An 18,897-nucleotide genomic window follows, 5' to 3' on the forward strand; every position below is an offset into this window, starting at 1 on the left:
CAATTTCTAGATTAACAAATCATACCTCAATTATATAATTGCTCATCTGTTGTTACTTCTTCTAATAGTTAATAGTTAAAGAGGAGAGGTTTATTAATAGAAAACTTAATGAGTTTTGAAGGAGTATTATCTTTATTGTGTACAAATTTCATCCGCCTTTTCTCTCAATACACACCAACAAAGATTTCACGTATACTTTTCTCTCTTTTAACTCTTTTAACCGCAATTGGTCAAAATAAGAATGTTCTTAGTTGTGTAGCTTTGAGCTCAACTGTTTAGTGTAAAGTGGTTTGCGCTACACAACGTTTTAGTCGGGTTGTTATATCGTGGAGAGGACTTGAATCTTCTTAAAAGAGATCAAAATATTTATGCCTCAACCTAATTGTTTGTGTACTTGTGTTTCTTCTTGTTCCTCTATTATTTGTAATTTTTTTGTCGTTTTTAAGGAGATTCAGAGATGAAGTCTACTATTAAGAAGCCAAATGAAAATGTTATAGATCTCAACAAGCCCTTTCAATTTAAGGGAGTACAACTTAAAAAGATGGAAAGGGAAAGTGTCACTCTACCTTAACCTTTTCAAAGTGGAAATAACCCAAGGAAGATTGATACTAGAGTTCATGGAACGCTACGACAAAATTGATAAATACGAGAAAGACGAATACAAATGTTGATATTATCTTTTAAACTGCCTTGTTGGTTAGTTTTATGATTATTACGATACTATTTTCACATCTACCAATAAAATATAGAAATTCTTGCCAACATAATTGATAAACTTCCACAATCATGGAGAGAATTTCAAAAAAAAGTATGTCATAAGCAAAAGAAAATTTCTCTAGAAGTATTTATTACTTGCATTCGTGTGGAGGAAGAGTAGGCAAGAGGACAAGATGCTTTGGTCCAAGCGGACAATAAAAGTCTCACGAAGGTAAACCCAATCTCTTCTAATCATAATTCATCTAAGGGTCATATTCCTAAATATATATATATATATATATATATATATATATATATATATATATATATATATATATATATTGTTTATAAATAAAACTTTTTTTTATATATTTTTATATACATACAAGTCTTACATTTAAATTCTTATAAAAGCTTGCATCTATGTGAATTCTCACAATAATTATCTCTAACAAAAAATTCATTCAAATTGGATTTTACAAACCAATCTCATCCTACAGAATAGAGAGGTATTTGAGTGGTGGTGCCTCAAGTTTGGTATTTGACAAATCTAGAGTCGTCAACGACGTAAGTCTTCTTCCTCTATAATTTATAGAAAGCATGTTTAGCCTTTATGAAGTTTTACCATGTGGACCTAATCCTCGACCCTGACTCCCCAAAACAGGGAATGGGACGGGAACAAGGATGGGGATTCCTTACGTGGATGGGGATGGAGAGTGTCACTTGCTCCACCCTGGCCCCGTTGTCAATCCTTCGATCAACTTCAGCAACTACTATTGTCAATCTTTAATCACCATTTTTCAGTAACCACCATTGGTAACTGTTGAACAAGAAATTTCGGCCAATTAAATTCTACCACGTTATCACAACAAACAATGTGATAATTATAATTTGATTGGGACTGAGTAATTAGGTTTTATCATACCCAATCCAATTGAGGCCATGGATATAAAAGTTGGGCAAAAAAATATCAAATGGGTTCAAGCTCAAGTCCAACAAGCAAATATGTCAATACACAAGTCCAACAAATAAATGTGTCTAAGCCCATGAGGCAAATGGACCCAAGCCCAAGCTCAACAGTCAAATGAACTTAGGCCCAAACTCATCTAAAGCCCATGAAAATTCTCTATATAAAATAGAGACTTCCCATTCATTTTAGAGATTTTTGATTGAAGGAAGAATCAAAGCTATGAAAAATTGAAGCTCTAAAGAATTGAAGACTTAAACTTCTACAAGCCCTCAAGACGTGCAAGTTTTTATCAACCTTGAGATCATCTTCTGAAAGACTAAAGACATGGAAGATTAAACTTTCATTGGATACTAGAAGATCAAAACTCAAAACTCAAATTGACTTGCAACTACAACATCGTATGAAGACCGAAAACCAATAAGTTCTAAGTTTTAATTTGTATTGAAAAAAAAACATCAAATGAGTAAATATTATAAATTGTATCCACTATACAAATCAATATACAAACTTCAATTCCACGAATTACATTTCTTCGAAAATCTCTTGTGAACAGTAACCATTTTCCATCAACAAATTTTGAGCAAAGTTAAATTTTTTATAAAACATTTTTTAAAAAATAGATGTAAAAATAAATGAATAAAAAATATAGTTATTATAATTAATTAGTTAAATGATTTTCAATTTTAAAATATAATTTAGTAATTTTAAATCTCTTTTCAAATCAAACCCAATTTTAAATAGTTCAAAATCAATTTTAAACATTTAAAACCAAACAAAAGTTTGATTCTTAGAAATCAATTTTATAAAATCAATTGTGACTAAATCTTTTTTTCTACTCCAACTATCACCCGTTAATTGATTAAAAACTATTGCCATCAAATTAATTGATTGCAAATAATTAGAACTTAAAATATATTACCATAAAATAATTTTTTTTTTATCATTATCGATAAATGTTGAGATGGCCGAGTTGGTCTAAGGCGCCAGATTAAGGTTCTGGTCCGAAAGGGCGTGGGTTCAAATCCCACTCTCAACAATTAATTTTATTATTATGATTTGTTCTTCATTTAACTTTTTTTTTATAAAGAAAAACATATATTTTTAGCTTTAATCAGATATTTTTACGACAACAAATTAAATCTTTTGTACTAATCATTTTAGTATTTCAAACTTTCTATCTTCTATCACTTGAAAATGTGAAATTTTATTCTTATATATATAAAAAAGAACGAAATGCACTTTTGATCGTTGAGATTTGAGGTTAATGTCTATTTAGTTCTTATAGTTTCAAAATGAACTATAGTCTTCAAGGTTAGGAAAATACTTCTAAATAGTCTATGAATTAACTTGATTGTTATTAACATGTTGAATAGACACGCTTTGAATGTGATAATCAAACGTTTTGATTTTATCTGTGCTTTCAAAAAGTAATATAAGGGTAAAATTGTGTTAGGAAACAAAAGGAAATAGTGAGAGCAAATGTTGTAAAATGATGATGAGAGAAATGATAGATTCAAATTCTTCCTTTCTCCCACGTGCAATCAAATTGTGCGAGTAAGCAATCTTAACTGACACACTTGACAACATCAATCAAATTCAATATTCTATTTAGCTTTCTTACGAAGGAACTTATAAATTGTCATTGCGGTGAAAGTAGAAACTTTTATTACCTTTTTTTTTTTTTTTAGTTCTTCGTTTTATTATTGTTTTGTTGTATATGTGAATAGTTGCATTGAGATACTATGATGGTCGTATGTTACACGCTTTCTAGTCTAATCCAAGTGCATACCACTTAGGCTGAATAGTTTAGAAAAATTTGTTGATGATCATAAATTTAAGTCTTACTGTTTTATTAAATAAATAATACTTAATAGATGTGAGATTAACTATATAACTTACTCTAAACTATTCAGCCCAGGTGGTATGCAGTTGATAGGTTGAAAGTGTCATAAGGCTTTACAAGCATTGATTACAAGTATGGGGCAGAGCAAAGTCAAGAAGTTTTTTCAAATCCATTACAAACTTAGATGTCAATCATATGCATCCCCATACTAATTAAGGCAGGCATACCTACATACCACAAATACTTTATTTATAGATTTTAAATGATGTAATAAAATGTGGTAGACATGTTCTTATTTCTAAGTTAACTCCTGTCTTTGCTTGACTTTGTCTTCGTCGCTTACTTTTTGGAGCAGTTAACTACTTTCACTTGAATTAACCTTTCGTTTAAATATGACATCATCAAATAGGTCAAACAAACTAGACACATTTTTATTCATTTTACTGGATTTAATCTACCCCTACCCCCTTCAGAAATTTAGCTACTCGTGCAATAATAAAGATGAAAGACATAAATGGAATGAGAATTGAACTGATCATATTGATATATAATGAATACGTTACAATATCACGTATAAAAAATAATTTGTGTGAACGAAGAAACGTAAATATAATCAATACAACGAAGCGACAAATACACATCTCAATTTCTTAGTCGTAATAAGTAATCACTATTTATAAAAGCTCTGAACTTGGACAAGGATGGACAAACTAGAATTCTCTACAAATCTAGGGAGAGTTTCTTTTCTATCTTTCTCCCTTTATTTGTTCTTCATTAGAGATAGTCATAGGCTAGCTTCCGACATCCAACGCCCATTACGCATGTTTCGTGTTCTTTGGTGGCTATTTTTACACTTAGCGAGTCTCAACCAAGATCTAGAAATCTTGTAACGCATATATTCTCAGCGCTTAGTTCTTTCATTCCATGGTCAGCAATAAGTACTCTGAATGCCTTTTTGATTACACTAATTGATATTGATTTTTCTTCTCAAGGTTCGATTCTTTAACCATAGATAGTTGTTGTATTAAAAAATATTGATTGTTGTAGCTTTTTTGGGAGTCTATTTTCTCTATTATCTATTCCTATTTCTCAATAATATTTCTAGTAATTTTCTAATTAAAAACAAAATTGATAGTCAAACTTTTTTCAAATAAAAAATTTCCATTGACATATATCTTGGTCATCAATAAAAGAGAAAACAAAAGTTATTTAAGCAAGATAATTTCCATTAATTTTCCTATGGCAAATGGTTATATGGTATGTCACAACATCCCGCATCATCATCATGATGTCATCCAAAGCTTCTAACTACCTTTGCCTTCAAACATTTGTTTGACACTTATACATGCATCTCCCATCTTTCTTATTACTAAAACTTTGATATACACACATACATATACTAATTTATAAATATTTTAAGCTTCCAAATTTTATATAGTTTAATGTTTAGGAGGATTAAAAAAATATTTATCTTTCTTTCCATCGTGAAAACAGTAATAGATTCAGAAATTTTGTTGACATACATTTTATAGCTTAGTAAAAATAATATAGAAGAAAATAATATTATTTTAATTATATATATATATATGTTATATAAAGAGTATAAAGTTGAGTGAGACTTGAACCTCTCATATCTATATTAAACTTGTCGGTGAGTGAAAAATATATAGTATTTGTAAAAATATTAATTGTTAAGAAAAAATAAAAAATAAAAAATATTTTCAAATATAGTAAAAGAAGTGAAACTATTTAAATAAAAATACACAAAATTGATCAAATTCTCAATAACATGTTTAAATATTTTATTACATTTTGTAATTTTTTTTTTTGGAATTCATCTTAAAAATACTTATTGTAATTACAAAACCCAACTTACATGATTGGTTGTGTTATTGATATTTTTTAAGTTAGACATTCCATTCTTAGTTTATAATTAGTGTAAAAAATAATGATTGTTGGGGTTATTGTTTGTACAATTAGATTGGTTAGTATTAAAAAAACTTAGAAAAATTGTAAAAAATGATAAATTTGATAAAATATAACAAAATTTCATATTCTATCAATAATAGACATAGAAAGACATTGATAATTAGTATAACAAAATTTATCAATTCTTATTTTAAATAGAATCTAAGATTTTGCTATAATTAATAAATATTTTAATTTATTTTACTATATTTGAAAATATCCAATAATTTGTAGTCAATGTTTAATAAAAAGTAAAAGAAAAAATATGCATATTAGGTAACATTCCATTACATTTAACAATGTTTGGAAAAACAGCATTAAAGAAATAGAGATTATTCTATCTTCAATACTTTATATATATTTACTTATAATTGGCCAACTTGGAGTAGTTAAATATGTTATTTCTTTTCTTTCTTTAAAAAAGAAAGAAAAGAAAATTGCATACGAGTCTGTGGAATGTCTTTTCCAATTAATTCGTATATTAAATTTTAAACCATGATTTAATTATATTTTCTTAAAACAAAATTTTGATTCAACTTTTGTTGAGTTTAATTATAAAAATATTTGATACAAAATGGAGTCGTACATTTTTTTGTTTCAAGTAAATTTGGATTGAATATATATAGACAACTTTTAAAGGAAAGTAATTATTTTTCAATGAATCCTTATTGAAATATAAAACTATAACAAGAAAAGTATGTATAAAAACATATGAATTAATAAAGTTAAAAGTGATTGCAAATTAAATTTGATATAAAAATGGCATTATTTAATTGAGTAATTTTCTTTTTAGTTTTTCAAAATAGTGAAATGGAGGGGGAAAAGAAATAAAAGCCAAACTTTTATATAACTTTTTAATGGAAAAATTTGTTGGCTATTTATTATTTTAAATAAATAATTTATCATCTAACCTCTAATTCATAATAATTATAAAAAGAAAAAAAGGAAAATAAATAATTAAAATAGGAGAAATATTCTTTGAATGAAAGAATAGTCATAAAATTATTTTATTTATTAATTAAAAATATAAAGAAAAAAAAAAGAGAGTTTAGTATCATATCTCTTATTAGTTGACACCATAAATTTTAAAAATAGGATAAAATTAAATTAGTATATATTAATAAGAACATTTTTAAAAATAGTAAAATAAATTAAAATATTTTCTAATTTCATGTTTAATTAAATTCCATATCTCTATCTTTTCTATTTGTTTTATTATTTAAGAAAACAATAATTAACTAACCTTGTATTAGGGAATTGTGCACCAATAAATTTATTCTTTCAACAACAAATAAAAGTAATTTTATATGAATATAATAATAAATATATCATAAGCTTCTGATCAAAAAATTTCTCCTTCCAAATTTTACAATACAAAACAAACACTTCTACTCAATATTTTATATTAAATATATTTTCCATATTTTGTATTGCAAACACTTCTATTCAAAGTCAACCTCCCATTTTTCTAGCCAAATGACAATTTGACTGTTTGAATCGTGAAGAGTATTTTAATCATAGACTTCTTGGTCCTTAACATGTACAAATGTTAATTGAACTAAGTTTTTATTCACATACGAAAGCAATCAAGATAATATAATTTGAGGGCAAACTTTGATATATTCCTAAGGTATTTGAAGATGATGAGATTAATTGGTAGGATATTTTAAACACGATTATATATTTCATGTTTTTAGACTGTATTATTAATTAACTTATATCCATGTTTTATTTTAACAACACTCTAATAATATATAATTTATAATACATTACCTTCTCTACATATTGATTTTATATATAAAAAAAAATATTAAAGTTGTAAGTTGTAACTTGAAATCTTATATTTTAAATTTTATAATCATTATTTAGTATCTTTATATTAAGAATGTCAAGAGTTTGACGTTGAAAAAATCGACTTGTTCTCTTCTTCCTCGTAACTTAATTTATATTCTATTAAAATAACAAAAATCCCTTTAGAAAAATGGTTTATTTTGAAAAACAAAGGAAGCGTAGGTATGGGGAATTATTGTGAAATATTAACTTAAATGGTAACTGAGAGCGTGATGAGTACTGAAAAGTTAGCGTGTAAAGGGAAGTTGCCGTCTGCTTTACACGCACCATCCTCTTTTTTTCAAATATCCTTTTCCACTAAAGGTAAGTCAATGTCTCCCTTCTTTCTTTTCCTATCCACCTTTTTCTTTTCTTCTCTTTTATTTACTTATTATTATTTTCTAAGAATATATTTTCTCTTTAGTCCCTTTAATAAATCTTAAATTTATGATTCGTTTAGTAATTTATTATTATCTTTTTTGTTATTTATTTTATACTTTTTAAAAGAAAATACGTAAACGTGTTTGATGGATTTTTATTAATATCATAGAAAGAATAATCATAAATTTTATGACTATGATATATGTATATGTTATCGTAAACTGATAGTGAAAATATTCATCACATTAATTATAATTATTTTGTTTCATTTGAAAGGGTTGGATTTTGAAAATAAGTTATTTAGAAAAAGTATTTCAAAAATGGATTTTGAAAAACTTTTAAATCATTATAATTAACCAAAAGAGGTATTTTAAAAAAAAATAAAAATGACATTTTTTTGTTAATCCAAATATATCCTTATATAGCTTATCTTTATTGTTCTAGTCATAGGTCCTATTTGGTAATTTGATTATTTTTAGTTTTTAAAAACTAAGTTTATTGTATCCTTTTTTTTATGATAATTTATGATTAGTTCAATTAGATAATGAATCCAATCATGTAATTTAATTAATTGTATTTGATGTTTGAGAGTTAACTTAAGTTTTGGGACAACATTAATATCTAATTAATTGACTTTTACATAATGTCCATTCTTCTAAAAAAAAAAATTAAACAATAAAAAGAACACGTGCATTAGCACGTGAACCTCACTCATGATTTAAAATTATTGTGTGGGGTTATTTTGAATAATCAAAAGAAAACTAATTAGTATATTATATATTAAGTTTGAATGGTCAAGCTCTATTTTAATTCCATAATATAATATGGATAGAAAAATTTACAAAACAATTTCCCAAAAGGGAAATATAGATGAAAATGACTCTATGGTGTGTGAAAAACTCTATTTAAATGAGGACAAATTCCTTTTTTTTATAAAAAAAATCCAATCACGTATTGAAATACATAATTTAATAATAGATTTATATTGGGTTAATTTTCATAAATATAACAAAATACCAAAATATTTATCAACAAAATCAAAATATGAATGAGAGTAAGGTAAGAGATAATTTAGAGAAAAAGTTGTGACTTGAATGTAAAAATTCTCAAATTAATTTAGTTCGAAAAATGGAAGTTGAAACCAATTCAATATTAATAGTAAAAATTCATCACTTAAATCTTCAATTTTTTTCCTTTAATTTTTAATTTAAGCATTTCTATGCTGTTTATAAACCCAAATAATAATAATAATAATTATCATTATTATTTACTTTCTTCTCCTTATAAGTTATCTTATTTCATCTCCTAATTAAATCCATTATATTTTCTCATCCAATCAAATCAACTACCTCTTTACTAATTATCTTATTTTTTTAACAATTATAATTATATTACATCTTATAATTAACTTTTACTTTTCCAAATTAGTTATTTATACAAACCCAAATAATTAATTCCACCAAAAATAAAAATTATTAATTAAATATATATCAATATATATATACTTGATCAATTCAAATTCCAAATCAACTTTTTATTTAAAAGTCCCAGATGAATTTAAATTCTCAATTTTTTTAATTAACAAAAATTTTTCTAATAAATTATTTATTTAAAAATTTTATAAATTAAATATATTAATTTAATAATTCAATTTTAACTCAAAACTTGGTAATAACTCTCAAACAATTTAAGATAATCAATAAAAGTTCCGTAAAAACATGGAATGCTACATTTTTTCAATAACTATATTCCAATATATAATTATCAACTTTTGTTTTAAAATAAATCTTATTCACTCTCCTTTCTCGTGTGATCCTTCCTCAAATCAACTCTTTATATTTTTCTAAAATAAATATATATCCTTCACAATTGTTTATTTTTATCTTTTTCTTTCCAAAATACAATATTAAAATTTACTTCAATAACTTTTCATTTTCTATAATAATTATATATATACATACATATAATTATCAAATGTTGAACAAAATTGAACTCTTCAATTTAATTTTACAATTTCTATTTGTTAGGCAGCTTAAAATTAAGTCCTAGACATAGGCGAAATTATATAGGGATTTTGGTGGGAAGTTCCAAGAAGCTTCCAATGGGGTATAGAGCTTCAGAATTATAAATAAACCTGCAGTGGGATTTCACAGCTATCCAAATTCCGAACCAATTTCAATTGTTTCCAATAATATTACCCGGAACGTTACACAACGACAAGTCGTGTAATATAGTTCAAATTTACGATCGCTGTAGATCGTGAACCGCCGCTTTGATTCGGATTCTAAGGCTTTTTTTTTTTTTTATACGGAATCGCTGACTGTGGGGGGAGCCGCAGCCATTTCTTTCTACTTTCGAGGTTTGATTACTTTTGCGAACTTCAGATTGGGGGCTTTTTTCTGTTGAGTTTTTACTGTCTAACGTAATCAAGAATTAGTGGGGAAGACGAAACGATTGTTCGAAGTTGGATTGTCGTTGCGGGTGCGATTGACGAGAGAGTGAAAGATTATGGAGGTTTTGGCAAGTTTGTGTGAGATTCTTAGAGGGAATTAAGAACGATTGGGATTATCTTTCTGTTTTTTGAGACAATAGAGAGGGAGAGTGGGGATTTTGGAGTTGTTTAATTATTACGAGATATTGATTCTCCATTTGTTTGTTTGAAGATTTTTGAGCGGATTGAAGAGAAGAGGATATGGGAGGTTGTTTCTCTGATGTTAAAGGAGGACAGGCGGCGGTAGGAGGAGGGCAACAGAGCGCCGGTAACTCGGTGACGGAGAGCAGTGGAGGTGGGCAGAACGACGCCGTTGATTTCTACTTCCGATCCCATGGTCTTGAGGGTTTATTCACCCAAGTTGAGGTAAATCCTGCCCCGTTGGCCCACCGAATACTTTATGTTGTTTTTTAAAAAATCGCATTGGGGCGTCAACTTTGACTATATAAATCAAAATTGGACCATCGCAAAATTCACTCTCGTAATTACTCCTCCAATTTTTCAATACTTACTAACTGTTAGGGTGTAAACTGGTTTTGGCAGCCGAACTAATTTACCAACCCAATTAATTTTTCAACCCAACTGTAGAATATGGGTTGGGTTTAGTAATTCAATTTTAACCTATTGACAACAACAAAACCCAACAATCACGTTCTGTTTATTGGGAGAGAAATTTCTGTATGGAAGCAACAAAAATGAAAATCTGGCCACGGTGGAAATGAGGAACCGTTCTGGCTAGGGGCACAAGTTCAATTTTAGGGTACCAAGGTTAGCAACTAAAGTTTGAAGTTTAGGGTACCAACTTGTTAGCAGTCAGTTGTGAGGGAGACTGAGAGTTGAGAGGATGGCCCTCGGAGGGAGAGTGTAGGGTTGGTTCATCCGAATTTTTCAAAGCAAACCGAAAAATACCAAAACTTTTAATCCAACCTAATCTATATAATTTGAGTATATGAGTTGGATAGTCCAATTTGTCGGGTTATCTCTAATTATTTTCTAAAAATTAGATCTACAAATAATAAAATTTAAATATTCAAATTTATATTATTACTATAATTTGTACAATTATGCAAGTTGAATAAGTTTGATGACATTGAACTTGTAGCCCACCATACCATTTTGCAATTTATCCATCAGAGTATTATTAAAATATACTACGGAAATTGAGAATGGAAGAATCTTATTTTGTTAAATATACGTGTTAAACACAAAAATTGCTATTCAACTGTTGACTTACATTTGCTTCCTATCTTGTTTGTACAGAAAAAGAAGAAGAATCGAACTTGTTCTTTTAGTTTAAAAAATTTATTACACGTCTACAATTCAACTACAAAATGCAGTATCCCAAGTAATACCATTCTTAGCGCCTAACCAATAAGCAACTTGTAGTTTCTTCTTACTTCATATAAATTCCTTTGAACTTTTATTATTTTACCTCGGGTTAGTTTATCACTGAAATGTACCAAGACGTTAGGCTTAAAAACAATAGAAAATTTGAAGGAAAATTGCATAAATCACTCCAAGGTTATGGTGGTAGTTTTTATTACAATTTTCTCAAACTTAAAGAAATTGTTTGAGGGTTGAACTTTTCCCATTTAGAGGTCCAATTTATAAGTTTAAGAGTCTAATCTTGTAAAAATTTGAAGAATTTTAGCATTTAAAATTTATGGGTGTAGTTGCAATTATTTTATACTTTTGGGGTGTTTTTTTCAATTTGATCAAAACAAAATAAAATTTATCTCTTTCTAGATTTCTTATAAATGAATTGCTAGTAATTCTCATGTTTAAATGAATAGAAATGTACACTTTTTGTTTTATCAGTACTTATTTGTTGTTTTCTAGTTCAAGTATATTGTCAGTGTTTATTAAAATATGAAGATTGTATTCCCTATTATTTAACATTTGACCGAATCCTTGACTTTATTTTTCATTTTGTATGTGTTTAGATGGATTATGATTCCTTGTTTTATATATATATATATATATATATATATATATATATATAAAAAAGGATTATGGTTTTTTGAAGGGCCCAGCATCTTTGGAGTAAAAGTGTTTTAAGAATCTTTTTTTTTTAAATTTTTTTGATTTCATCATTATTATATATTTTAAATTTTCATTCAAGTCTGACCAAAACATAATTAAAATTTGTTTATGAAACACTGGAGTGGTATTAAATTGTTATTTTATCCATATTAGAATATGTTGGCTTGTTGCTTTCGATCAAAACTAAATTTCAATATTTTTAAAAGTTAAATTTCATGTGTCTAGTGACATCTATATTAGAGTAGCATAGAGTGTTCATATATTTAAACAATTTTTTTTGGATGATACAACAAATTCTCGCCAGAACTAAATTGAGAATTTAAATAGGTTCTGTTGGTTTTATCATAGTTAATGAACTTTAAATTTTGCAGCTTTCTCTGTCAGCATCAAAATTACTTGATCGTGATATTACCTCAAAGGTACATATTCCTCCACCACTAAAACGATGTTCTTCTTTAAGCATTTCCATTTCTTCCTAGCAAGAGCTTTTTCTGTTATCATAACATTCTCTTTTTATTTTATTATTTTTAATTTTCTTTTTGTATTATTTCATAGTTTACTATGGTTTTCAAGTTGTTATTGTTTCTTTTCAGAGCGATCCAATGGTGGTTGTGTACATAAAAAAGAATGGAGTACTCCAAGAGATAGGTAGGACTGAAGTTATTTTGAATAACCTAAACCCACAGTGGATACAGAAAGTATCAGTTGCATTCCATTTTGAGACTGTGCAGCCATTGATGTAAGCTTTTCCCTATGTTGTTTTCATATGATATGAGATCTAGTTTGTGACTCAAAGGTGTCTTGTGGTGGTTGTGTGCTTGTGTAACTGATTTATGTTTTGATCTATTTCTTCTTCATACTAATTTAAAATATCACCACTGAACCAAGTCGAACTCAAAAAGTCAATTAATGCTTATATGGAACGGTAAATCTTATATAACATACAAGAAAAGTGAAAACTGTAACATGCTTTTGAGATAGAAGTTTCATGAGTAGTTTCTATTTTCATAATGGATTATGTCTCTCCTCTCCTATCTTCGAAACTAAAAATGAAAGTTAACAGCAAAGCTCACGATAAAACATGCAAATAGGTTTTGAATTGTAAGATTTTGTAACTAGGAAGAAACATAAACTACTGGCTGGGTATTTGTCGCCATTTTTCTTTTCCTTCTAAAGACAAATTATTTATATACTTCGTCCAAACGTACCATTAATTTTTTTTTCTTTCCATTTTTTGTTTCAGATTTCGTGTATATGACATTGATACCAAATACTGCAATGTTCCTGTGAAGGTATACAATCATTTCATTTCATTCTTTGTCGTTTTTACATCATTTACCTTGGACATAATTCCTAGCTTAAACCTTTGTTTATACTGTTTTGCAGACAATTAAATTGAATGACCAAGATTTTCTAGGAGAAGCTAGTTGTGTTCTTTCAGAGGTAAGTAAAAACTCAGGTTGTTTAAAAGTTATGGTTCAAGATACCTTTTGTTTTTAAAATTCCTTTTACGTACATTCTGTTTATATATTTCTGTTTTTTCTCTTTGATTTTTGGCATGGCAGATAATAACCAAACAGAGTCGTAGTTTAACTCTGTGTCTGAAAGATAGGGATGGAGGTTCAAGAAACTTGGGTGGGTCTCTCACTGTTCGAGCAGAGGAAACAATTGCTTCAAGAAGTATCGTCGAAATAGTACTCCGTTGCTCTCATCTTGACAATAAAGATGTGTTTTCTAAAAGCGTATGTTTTAAAATAAATTTCATTATGTTGTTTAAAGTTAGTTCACTTTAAAGCTTTCAATTTCACTATATTGCCGCTAAACTTGAATAACAGCGTTAATACTCAACAACAAATGTCTGAAGCTAGTTACACTATATTTAGGATTAAAATAGCAAATATCCATAAAAAATAGTATCACTTATTCACAAACCTTCATAGCTGTCCACTAGTCTTACAAAATAATAGTACCACTTCTTCACCAACCTTTATGGCTATCCACTAGTTTTACAAAATTTGAAAATTAAGTTAAGGGTGTTAGTTTCACGGTTCACCAGTTGTAACTTTTATCCTTGAATTTTTTTATAAGTACCTTTGACTATCTGCTGTTTAGTGATTTAAGCCACTGCCAATAGTTCAAAATTAATGTTGAACTCACTGTTGCTTTTGTTTCCATTCTCTTGATTTTTTTGCTCTTTGTTTAATTGTTTATTTTAGGATCCTTTCTTGAGAATATCTAGAGTTGTTGAAACTGGAGGCTCAATTCCAATCTGTAAAACGGAAGTGGTTAAAGATAATCTTAATCCTGTTTGGAGAACTTTATGCTTGAGCATGCAGAAGTTTGGTGACAAGGCAAGCATATGACCTTCTGAATCTTATTCTCATTAAATAATATTTATTTTATATATAATAATTTTAATAATTTTTTTTTAATTTTTTCTTTAAATATAGGATAACCCATTGGTCATTGAGTGCTTTGATTTCAATAGCAATGGCAGTCATGAATTAATTGGGTAACTATTTTGTATTAATCAATATCTAGACCCCTTTCATTACTTTTTCAGTATGTAGGTTCATTAAGGAAAAATTTAATCAAATTATAGCTTAAACTAGGATGAGGGAAGAAATTCTATTATTTAAGTTTCTATTCATTTGAACTCAGTGATTGGAATGTTTTGAAAAGAATTATTTCTTAAGTATATATATGCATTTTTGGAATAAAGCGAGTAATGCTCCCTGTAGAAGCACCTCATGTGTTTTTTCATTCGACTTTGGAATTTCTCAAATGATTTTACTACGAGTGATGATAATTTTACAATGTTCTTTCAATTGATTAAAACATTGTTTAACATTCTTCAAAATTTTGTAACAATAGTTTTAGACATCTATAACTAATAAGCACTTTCATTAAAAGAAACATGCCAAACACACATGAAGGTTTGTAGCTTGCTATTGGCATTCTTGTAGCCGGACGCAATAACTAGGATTTGAACATATCTCTATGAGTAGATTTCGAGTATTCTCTGTTTGCTAGATTTCGTATGATTTATTGGTTGGTTAAGACTCAATTTAAAAATTGACTTGTTTAAGTAATCGAACAGGATTGAGACTGTTTTTGAAATTATGTTATAATATTAACTAATCATCCTTCTTCATGTGTGTGTTTCCATCTATTCAGTAAGCTCCAGAAATCAATGGGTGATCTTGAAAAGCTTTACAGAGAAAAAAGTGGTGCAAATTTTGTTATTCCATCTTCTCATGGTGGCTATGAGAAGGTCTGATCTCTAACAATTCCAAAATCAGTATCCATTTTTTTCATCTTCATATTAATAGAATGTAATTGTGTGCTTTTAGGTTCTGAAAGGTCAGCTGTTTGTAGATCACTTTGTTGAGAAAACACAATTCAGCTTTATTGATTACATTTCCAGTGGATTTCAGCTTAATTTTATGGTCGCTGTTGATTTTACAGGTACTTTCTAGGAAAAACAACATATTATTTTCCTACTTCGGTCTAATTTAATGTTGAAACTTCAATTTCATCCTTGTCATTAGCTATAGACTTTCTCAAAGTTTGTGGCTAGGGTTTAAGGGGAATGTCAAAATTTATTAGGATGGATGAGGATGGGAAAGGCGTAAAGTTTCATCCCACCTTGCCTTGTTAAGGAGTGTGGAATCAATGAAAGAAATGTTTTCATTTCATGTTTTATGTCTTCTTTGTATTTGGTAGCATATTTAGAAATTCGATCCTTTTAATTCGTAAAGTTTGTGTAGTGTTCATGTTTTGAATGCTTTTTGCAGCTTCTAACGGAAATCCCTACAGTCCAGAGTCATTGCATTACATTGACCGTAGTGGACGTTTGAATAGTTACCAGCAGGTTAGCCACACCACTTCAACTATACTTTCAAATTATAATTTAATTTTTGATACTTTGTTTAAATTCCTATTCTTTATTATCACAATAAATGATTAATTTTTCAAAAGCCCTTTACAGTTATTGGTCTTATTTTGTGCAAATGTTGATGTTCAGGCAACTATTGAAGGGCTTGACATTTTATTCTTTTGCATACTTCTGAAAAAATCTTTCTTTTTAACTTCTTATTTGAAGATTTGAAGATTCAAAGATTCAATATACACTAATAACTTGTAGTTTGTTCTATGGGTTGAAAGTTTAAATCTCTATATTTGGTGATTTGTTTTACTTATGATGTAGTAGGAGATAAGACAATAAATATGATTTGAATTTCAAACCATTGACCTTATGGCAGGCCATAATGGAAGTAGGGGAGGTAATTCAATTCTACGACACTGATCGTCGGTTTCCAGCTTGGGGCTTTGGCGCAAGAACACGGGATGGCAACATTTCACATTGTTTCAACTTGAGTACCAATCCAACTGAACCTGAGGTTCTTACAATTCTATATTTGTTTAACCTTCAACCCTTTAAGCTTTATGTCTGTCTTTTCTTTGGTTTTATTTCCCATTCACTTGAATTGAACATCAACTTTATTAATAGGTGGAAGGAGTGGAAGGTATAATGAGAGCATATGCAAATGCTCTTCGCAATGTTTCATTGGCTGGACCTACTTTATTTGGTCAAGTGATCAATAAGGCTGCAGAAATTGCTGCCCACTCTCTATTTGCCAACATAAATAAGTATTTTGTCCTGCTGATTATTACGGTAAGTCACCAATCAACTTGAATTCCCTTTGTTAATATGATATCAATATGCAATTAAAATTTCCCCCTTTTCCCCTGATGTTATATTTTATTTTTCAGAAAAAAGAACCCTCTTTTGAAGTTAAAAAGTAAGGAGAAGAGAATTGAAACCACCTAATTTCTACACAATAACTTGTCTCAAAGTTGTGTAACTTGGTTTAAGTTTTAGTCTTGAATTTTTTTGAAAACCTTTTAACTTCTAATTTTTTGTATGAAGAGTGCCTTTTCCATTAGCAGGAGTAATGAAAATTTGAAACTTGTAAAATAGTTTAAAATTCTTTTGACTATGCACACTTCAAAGTGTGCTCTAATATGTGTCTTTGGTTTCAAGTGTTTAATTTTAAAAATGAGTCTTTTTTTTTAAAGTGTATAACAAGTACTCAAAATAACTTAAATATAATAATAACTTGATTTTAATAACATAATAATAACTTGATTTTAATAACATTTTCTTTCTCTACTAGGTCCTAAAAGTATAATAGAAAGTACATATTGCAGTTTAGATTTAACTTTAGTTTAAAAATATTTTTGACTTTTATGATCTGTTTTGGTAGGATGGAGTCTTAACTGACCTTCAAGAAACAATGGAAGCTTTGGTTAGGGCATCTGATCTTCCATTGTCAATTCTTATAGTAGGAGTTGGAGGGGCAGATTTTAAACAAATGGAGGTAATTTAATTTTATATGTTTTTAATTTTACCAACCATTCCAAGCATTTGGTTTGACAAAAAAAGAAGAAGAAAATCATCTCACTTTGGTCATCAAGTTATTAGAATGTTAGAAACAAATTTACATGGTGCTATGCTATAGGTTCTTGATGCGGATAACGGACACCGATTGGAGAGTTGTACAGGTCGTGTGGCGACAAGGGACATTGTACAATTTGTTTCGATGCGAGAAGTACATAGTAAGTTATAGTAACGTTTAGTGATGTTTTCTATATGATTACTTTCTCTCTTAAATTGTAGAGTAATTATGTATTTGGATATGATTGAAATGAATGCAGGAGGAGCGATATCTTTAGTTGGAGCACTTTTGGAGGAGTTGCCTGAACAGTTCTTGAGTTACATGCGCAATAGAGATATCAAACCCACCACTACTACTCCTTTGCATTTAGCCCAACCCTATGCTTCTTTTGCACCACAAGATATATAATCATTTCTACTCAACAAGCTTAAAAAAGAGAAAAAAAAGAAGAAGCTTATTCCATTATTCCTGTGGAAAATGGAGCAATAGTTTCATCCCAAGTGTAAATAATCTCTTTCATGTGCTAAAACAATTATTTCTATCTTTTTTTCGCTACAAAGTGGTTAGAATCAATTACCCTAAATTACTTATCAAGATCTCTATACAATAAGACTTGTACTTTGTAAATAAGTCATTCAATATATAAGATGTTTGCAAAAATAGCAAAAAATTTAATGATAATATGATTAATGTGATTACCTTTACTAATTGTAAAAGTAGCAAATTTAAAATAACTCGCTATGAGCTGTTTTTCTAAATTTTTTTTGTCATCTAATTTAATTTTTCATAAAATTTTTTTACCTAAATTATTGACATGGTATGAGAGATGACCTAAAACTCTGCCTCCTTTTTTTCATTTTCGATTCTTTCCTTCTTGTGAAGTCACTGTTTGAGTTTTTTTTTTCATTCAATCTTTACCATGACAACAGTAGAGAACTCGGTGATAAAAAATAACCCATCATCCTCTTTCATTTTCTTACATGAACTTGATGTCCAACTTAACCTATAAATCCTTCATTATTTGATCATACCAACCTCAAATCTTGTTTTCATATCTCTCGTAGGACGAAGTAACTATTTCTTATGGAGCTGAGCTATGATTCTTGCACTTTTAGGTATGAACAATACAAGTTTTGTCATTAACTCACACATACATCGAACCATATAACAAAAAACACACACACACAAACAATAAATTAGATCAAATCCACAA

At 28.4% G+C, this 18,897-nt stretch overlaps 1 protein-coding gene and 1 non-coding gene across 2 annotated transcripts; both read left to right on the forward strand.

Moving 5' to 3' along the window:
* The first annotated feature begins 2,621 nt into the window (after positions 1-2,621).
* TRNAL-AAG lies at positions 2,622-2,702 on the forward strand. The gene has a single exon. It is a non-coding gene; the product is annotated as a tRNA-Leu (tRNA).
* A 7,092-nt stretch (positions 2,703-9,794) lies between these two features.
* LOC101214599 (protein BONZAI 3) lies at positions 9,795-18,365 on the forward strand. The gene is made up of 17 exons (XM_004152802.3): positions 9,795-10,047; positions 10,352-10,545; positions 12,594-12,641; positions 12,816-12,961; positions 13,466-13,514; positions 13,609-13,665; positions 13,788-13,964; positions 14,439-14,573; positions 14,673-14,734; positions 15,400-15,496; positions 15,576-15,690; positions 16,020-16,096; positions 16,488-16,625; positions 16,736-16,900; positions 17,493-17,606; positions 17,748-17,844; positions 17,944-18,365. The coding sequence occupies exons 2-17, from the start codon at positions 10,381-10,383 to the stop codon at positions 18,090-18,092; spliced, it is 1,791 nt and encodes a 596-aa protein (XP_004152850.1). The 5' UTR covers positions 9,795-10,047; positions 10,352-10,380; the 3' UTR covers positions 18,093-18,365.
* Positions 18,366-18,897: the final 532 nt, after the last annotated feature.

Source organism: Cucumis sativus, chromosome 2 (genome assembly GCF_000004075.3).
Source record: "Cucumis sativus cultivar 9930 chromosome 2, Cucumber_9930_V3, whole genome shotgun sequence".
Lineage (NCBI taxonomy): Eukaryota > Viridiplantae > Streptophyta > Magnoliopsida > Cucurbitales > Cucurbitaceae > Cucumis > Cucumis sativus.

Bases quoted from the DNA above. Each gene is read 5' to 3' on its own strand.
- LOC101214599 (XM_004152802.3), top strand. From the start codon at position 10,381: ATGGGAGGTTGTTTCTCTGATGTTAAAGGAGGACAGGCGGCGGTAGGA. The intron at 14,735-15,399 runs GTAACTATTTTG...CCATCTATTCAG, and splicing joins GGCAGTCATGAATTAATTGG to TAAGCTCCAGAAATCAATGG. The intron at 15,497-15,575 runs GTCTGATCTCTA...GTGTGCTTTTAG, and splicing joins CTCATGGTGGCTATGAGAAG to GTTCTGAAAGGTCAGCTGTT.